This window comes from Sinocyclocheilus rhinocerous, unplaced genomic scaffold, assembly GCF_001515625.1.
Source record: "Sinocyclocheilus rhinocerous isolate Xijiao unplaced genomic scaffold, SAMN03320098_v1.1 scaffold1609, whole genome shotgun sequence".
Lineage (NCBI taxonomy): Eukaryota > Metazoa > Chordata > Actinopteri > Cypriniformes > Cyprinidae > Sinocyclocheilus > Sinocyclocheilus rhinocerous.
In genome coordinates, this window is record NW_015633539.1 from 84365 (window position 1) to 91037 (window position 6673).

Genomic DNA, 6673 nt, shown 5'->3' on the forward strand with positions numbered 1-6673 from the left:
TAATTTATTCCTGTGATGGCAAAGCTGAATTTTTAGCAGTCATTACTCTAGTCTTCAGTGTCACATGATCCTTCAGAAATTAATCTAATAATATAATATATGTATATAATAAATGTTTCTTCAGCAGTAAATCAACATATTAAATATGTTGATTTACTGCCGTAGAAATATTTATTATTATCCTTGATACATTTTTTTCAGGATTCTTTGATCAATAGAAAGTTCAAAAGAACAACGTGCAATTAAAATAAAAATCTTTTGTAACATTATAAATGTCTTTACTGTCACTTTTGATCAATTTAATGCTTCCTTGCTGAATAAAATTATTAATTTCTTTAAAGAAACATCTTACTGATCCCAAATCTGTCGTGGGGATCAGTCGTGGCCTAATGGTTAGAGAGTCGGACTTGTAACCCAAAGGTTGCGGGTTTGAGCCTCTGTGTTTGTTCACTACTCACTGCTGTGTGTGTGCACTTGGATGGGTGAAATGCAGAGCATAATTCTGAGTATGGGTCTCCATACTTGGCCACACGTCCTTTCCTTTCCTTTTCAAATGTTTGAATGGTAGTGTACATCACAACATAAACAAAGTAGTGTACATAAGCATAAACAAAACATAAATACACCATAACGTCTATAGTTTTACATTCAGTAGATCTGAATAGTGTTCTAATCATATGTAAAGAGCTGTCGTGGTGTGTGATGATTCTGTGACAGGTACATTGAGGCCATGCAGGCTCTAATGAAAGAGAAGCTGGAGAAGGATAATGTTGAACTCCCTCCTCTGTGCTGCTGTGGAGACACTTTCTGGGACAGCCATCCTGATACCTGCGCCAACAACTGCATCTTCTACAACAATCCTAAAGGTAAACTGCTCACTCTGTGTCCATTTCATTTCATATTTTAGGATAATTATAGAGTATTCAGCTTCTCCTTGTCTTGATAGCCTGTGCATTGTGTAATTCAGATTCTTTTGTCCTAACAAGCAACAAGTGACACAATATTTTCTTGGTTGCTTGGTTCCTATTTCTGTGGCATTGTGTGGGATGGCCCCGCCCACAGAGAAATATCATTGGTCCATAATCCTGCTCCTCATAATTGAACATCACAAATATTCTGATTGTGTTGCTGGAAACTTGTCATATCGTGCCTGTTTTTATGTCGTAAATGATCTTACTCACAGTACCATGACTTGACAGACAATGCATGTGGGGCCTCTGTCACAACTGATGTCTTTTGTTTTTCCACTTTCCATGACATAGTATAACGGTACATATTTTAGACAGTGTGAAGTTTAATCCTGGATTTAGTTCATCACAGGAACAGCCTTATTTTATAACAAAAATGTTTAAATACCCTTGTGAAAAAGAAGTACACTTCAGCATACTTATTACTTTAAAAGAATATAAATAAGTGCAAACTGAATCAAATGTTTTTTGGACATTTAATTGAATGTTACATACAATTAAATGAAAATGTATTATAGTTTAGATTAATATTAAATGCAATTAGTTGAACTTAAGTATGTTTTTTAATGTAATTACATCATTATTTCAGTTGTGTATCTTTGAAATTTGGTTAAAGTGTACTGCTGAATGAACTGAGAAGCATATGGTGAACTAAAATATACTTGTCATATCATATCTATTGAAACATGCATGTTACTTATTTAAATATATTTGTAATTACATATTTGTAATGAAGTTTAGTACATTTAAAATATATTAACTTTAATTGTAATACTGAATAACACACTACAGTTAATCAACTCTCTAAAATGCTGGGTTGTTTCAACCCAACTTTGGGTCAAATATGAACTAACCCAACAACAACAACAAAAAAATTATTTAAAACTTATATTTAAAAATGTAACCCAACGGTTGGGTTAGTCCATATTTGACCCAAAATTGGGTTGAAACAACCCAGCATTTTTTTAGAGTGAAGTACTTAAAATGTGCTTTAGCATTTTATTAAGATTATTAAAACATAATGATTTAAATTGTATGTTAAAATAAAATTTCCAATAATTGTTCCAAAAACCTTTTAAAAGTATACTTAAGTGTGTTAAGAACAGTGTTGGGCAGTAACGCATTACTTAGTAACGCATATCTTTGTTCAAATAAATTATTATTCATCTATTGCACAAAAGCTACATGAACTAATATAAAATATAAACGATTAACATGTGCATGCAGAGTTTCTATTTAGGCTATAACACGTGTTTGCAACGTTGAGCAATGCAGTGCTTAAATTTGCGTGCTCACGAATCCTCTCATTATAACACACGAATTGTAGACATTATGAAAGATTCATTATGCATATATTTATTGTGTTATAACAGAGATTTGTGAGATTGCGATGAACTGAGGTGTCTTTTAGAGATTATAAATGCAGCGCTCTTTGCTGGCATTCTTCCATCCAAACCATGCACGCAGCAGCCGCTTGCTTTAGTTAAAAATAACAGTGTTCTGTGAATGTTGATGCTTTAATAACAAATATTTATCGGGAGCGTGTATGCTGGGATTTCATAAATTTCATGGAGAAAAAAGTAATGTAACTGGTAATGTAACGAATTACTAATTACTTTTGAAATAAAGTAATCGGAACAGTAACGTGATTACTTTTAGAAGGAGTAATCAGTAATTTGATTACATTTTCAGAGTAACTTGCCCAACACTGGTTAAGAAACAGTCATGAAAGTGTTCTTCTACAAGTACAGTTTTTTAAGTATACTTTTAAGACCTGAGGTACACTACGTTCAATACACATTCAATACAATTAAGCACACTTCTTCATCGCAAGGGAAATCTTGGCCACATCGCTCAACTTTTTTTGACACTGACATTCAACTTTTAAGTTTATTTATTGGTCATTTATGATTGTTTTCTGCAGTTTATGCTCAGGCTCTGCAGTCTGTCTTGCTAAGCTGTGATCTGAAGGAAGGAGGCTTTGGACAGTATGCGTCCACCTGGAAGGCATGCTCTATGGATGTCCATTCTCAAAGGAAGTGATTGCAGTCCATCTTTAGAGTCATTATTGAACATGTTTTAAGATTGGACAGCCTGAAGTGTAATGTTGTATTAACGTAATGATTCCATGGTGTGATATGTTTTTAAATACCTGACATATCTCAATGTAACCAGCATTTTTACTGTTTTAATAAACCTTACTGAACTGAGAAATTCAACTGCTGTGATTGTTTATTGTGTCATAACTTGGTTTTCTTAACCTAAATGCACCTAAATGTGTATGTGACTTTTGTACACTTATTCAGCCATTATCCACAAAGTTCCTGATCATATGCTTCAGGGTTGAGAAGTCAGAAACAGAATGGCAGTCACATTTATTTATGTCTTTGTCTGTGGAAATAAGAAGTATTCATTTCCATTCCAGAAAGCAACGTCCTAGTTTCTAGTCAAATGTAGGTTATGTTTAGTTTGATACATAAAACTTTCAGTTTGATATACTGCACATATAACAACTATATCATACTGGCATTCCAGTGTAAGCAGATGCCCATGAACTGAAAATATTTGTGCAGTTTATATACAGATTTGTACACACAGATTTGGCATGAAAACTATTAAAAAGTGTTAAAAAAAACAGTGTTTAAAAAACTTTTTAACTTGTTAACAGTGTTTTTTTAGGGAAATAAGCACTCAACTATGTGTTACAGTGATTTTATCATAATTAAGGTTTTTACACCTGCTAAAATCGCTGTAACTGACAGTGCTGTATTGCTTTAATACAGGACCTAACCCACAATAGGCCAGGGTTTGCCAAAATGGGGTTTGCGAGCCCCTGGCGGTTCCTGAGGAACTGCAGGGGATTCGTGCGTTCATGAAATTATAATTATTAACTAAATCATACAAAATTAAAATAAATCATATTAAAATACTAACAATCAAAATGAAACTTCCAAAAAAAAAAAAGATGTCACCATTAACCAACATCAGAGAATTGTGAACATGCGACAGTTTTGCTAAACTATGGAAAATTAACTTACAGTCTAAGAGGATACTTCATAAATATTCACTAAATAATAAACAAAATATTTTAGGCCAAATGGGTTCGGATGACAAAAAGAAAAGGAAAAAAAGCCAGAAAAGCTGTATAATTTTTATTTATTTTTTTATTATAATATACGAAACACAGAATGACATTAATATACTACATGCCAGGGAGCAAGAAAATAATGTACCTTTTAAAAAGATTCACAGTTTTTACAGCTTTCTTATTGGAAGAGTCAGAAATCAAATACATATACAGTTTTAACTCTTCCAGAAAGGCTTACACTTACAATATTTACATTTGTGTACAAAATATTTGGCGAGAAACAAAATAAGATTGAGTAAATAAAAAACATCTGATTGTTCTCTTTCAAAATGTGTATAACCCAGAATAACATTTTCATATTTCAATGAAATTTCAGGAATTATACCACAAAAAATACTCAAAATGTTTAGAAAAGCTGTATAACGAAGGGTTAAGTTCAGCCCTGATGACGTCATTCTGCATCACATGTTCACGCCGCCAGATCCAGTTTAGTGTTTGTTGCAAGTTAACCCCGTATGGAAAATGGAGACGCTACACCAGGACAGGACGAGCTAAAGATCAATTAATGCTCATGTGATTTTTTTTTTTTTACACCAGACAAACCGGTATTAATAGCATCCGGCTTTCCGTCAGACGAACCACCGGTCAAGGCAAGGCAACCATGGAAATCTTTGGGAATTTCGAGCGCATTAAGGTTTTTCCACCTCTGGAAGTGGGAAATGACAACACGTCTCCGATACTTTAAATGCAACTTCTAGGACTGCCGGCTTTTAACATGATTAAATGTACTCGTAGTTTTAGGTCGTGAGAAATGAGCGCAAACTTGTCTGAGACACAAAACGTTTAGTCAGCTAGTTTCGTTGTATATTTTAGTTGTTCTTGGTTTTAATTTTAAACTTACGTTTTTAGAAATAGATATGGGATTTTTTAAGATATAATTTATAACGTCAGTGATATTTTAGTTACACTTTTTTTTTAGTTACAATTTTTTGCAACGAGACAAATAGCAGTAACTGTAAAAATGAGATCTCTGGCTCCGGGAATCAAACTCATTACCTCTTTCTCTAGAGACAGCTGGTGAGTAACAGGCCCATGTAAACACAACATACTTAAATACACATAACATGCTCTGTGATGTTAAATCTATCCCATCATGTGGGATTTTATTGTAACAGACATGATTTTTGATAATGCTATTGATTTTTAGCCCTGCTTAAAAGTTCCTCATTAATCATCTGTTTTCAGTCAGTGCTAATATACATTTCAACGTGTTAAATATATGCTTAAAAGATTATTTATTTGCTTACTATGGGAATTGAACCACAATTTATATACACACAACTTAATTTATTTTTGTTTAGGGTTAGGATTAATCTTCAATCACAATTATACATGCTTTATGAATATATGCGTACCTCATGAATGGGAAATCTGTTGAAGCACAGTAGTGTGACCTAAATGTTAGTGGTTTCTCTGTTTGCAGCATGCATAGCCCTCAAAACTGATGTACACAGTGTTAAGCGTGCTTCCCCCACAGGAAATGTTAAAAAAAAAATCTTATAAATGATTCAGTGTGTGTGTGTGTGTTTGCCTTAGGTGAGGCTGTTTTCCTGTAGACGTAATGTGGTTTCATGTCTATCAGTGCCTGACTGTTTTATTTAAGACTGCAAACACCTCCAGCTTCTGTCAGGCTTAACCACCGTTGATGCTTTTTGACTTGTGAACTTATTCCTTTTGACAAGGTACCGGTTCTTCATCCTCATCCTCACGTTTGTCTTCTATACCACCTACCACCTCTCTCGAAAGCCTATCAGTATCATCAAGGTAATAAAAGTCAGAGACCTGGAAACTAAACATTAACTAGCTGCATGATAGGCCTAACCTGAAAAGAAGAACTGCAACAAAGTTTTTGTTGTTGTTGTTGTTATACTGATAAATCACATGATTGCATTTGCATGTAATAAATTAAGTGTAAGATGAAAAAAAAAAAATGTGTACATCTTTTTGTTGTTGTTGTGACAGAGCCAGCTGCACAGAAACTGCTCTAATGTTATTCATCCAGCAGACCTCAACATCACTGACAATGACACCTGGTGTGATTGGGCTCCTTTTGGTGAGTTTGATTCTTTTCTTAAAATATTTTGTTTTGTAGCTGATATAATATCTGTCAGTGTACCTAAACTGTGCTAATATAAAGTAAGACCTGTCCTGCACTTCATCCCTCCATACACTGCCAAAGACTCTTATGCTCACATTTATTTTATCAAAAAATACAGTAAGAACTGTTATATGGTGACATATTATTACAATTTAAAATATCTGTTTTCTTTTGTAATATATTTTAACGTGTATTTTATTCCTGTGACCGCAAAGCTGAATTTTCTAATATGCTGATTTGGCGCTAAAAAAAAAAAAACATTTCTCATTATTATTATTATTAGGGATGCACCGATGTATCGGCCGCCGATATTTATCGGCCGATTTTTCCTCAATTTACAACCATCGGCATATCGGCTATACAACATTTCTCATTATTATTATTATTAGGGATGCACCGATATATCGGCCGCCGATATTTATCGGCCGATTTTTCCTCAATTTACAACCATCGGCATAT

The 6673-nt window shown here is 33.8% G+C and overlaps 2 protein-coding genes across 2 annotated transcripts in view; both read left to right on the forward strand.

Moving 5' to 3' along the window:
• LOC107744316 (coiled-coil domain-containing protein 15-like) overlaps window positions 1-3173 on the forward strand; it is a 12710-nt gene extending 9537 nt beyond the window's left edge. The window contains exons 9-10 of the mRNA XM_016557886.1: window positions 718-866; window positions 2893-3173. Of these exons, the coding sequence (XP_016413372.1) occupies window positions 718-866; window positions 2893-3011 (268 nt within the window). The 3' untranslated portion in view covers window positions 3012-3173. The remainder of the gene's footprint in view (window positions 1-717; window positions 867-2892) is intronic.
• Window positions 3174-4506: 1333 nt separating this feature from the next.
• LOC107744317 (sugar phosphate exchanger 2-like) overlaps window positions 4507-6673 on the forward strand; it is a 12631-nt gene continuing 10464 nt past the window's right edge. Inside the window, exons 1-3 of the mRNA XM_016557887.1 lie at window positions 4507-5133; window positions 5799-5880; window positions 6079-6169. Coding sequence (XP_016413373.1) covers window positions 5078-5133; window positions 5799-5880; window positions 6079-6169 — 229 coding nt within the window. The 5' untranslated portion in view covers window positions 4507-5077. The remainder of the gene's footprint in view (window positions 5134-5798; window positions 5881-6078; window positions 6170-6673) is intronic.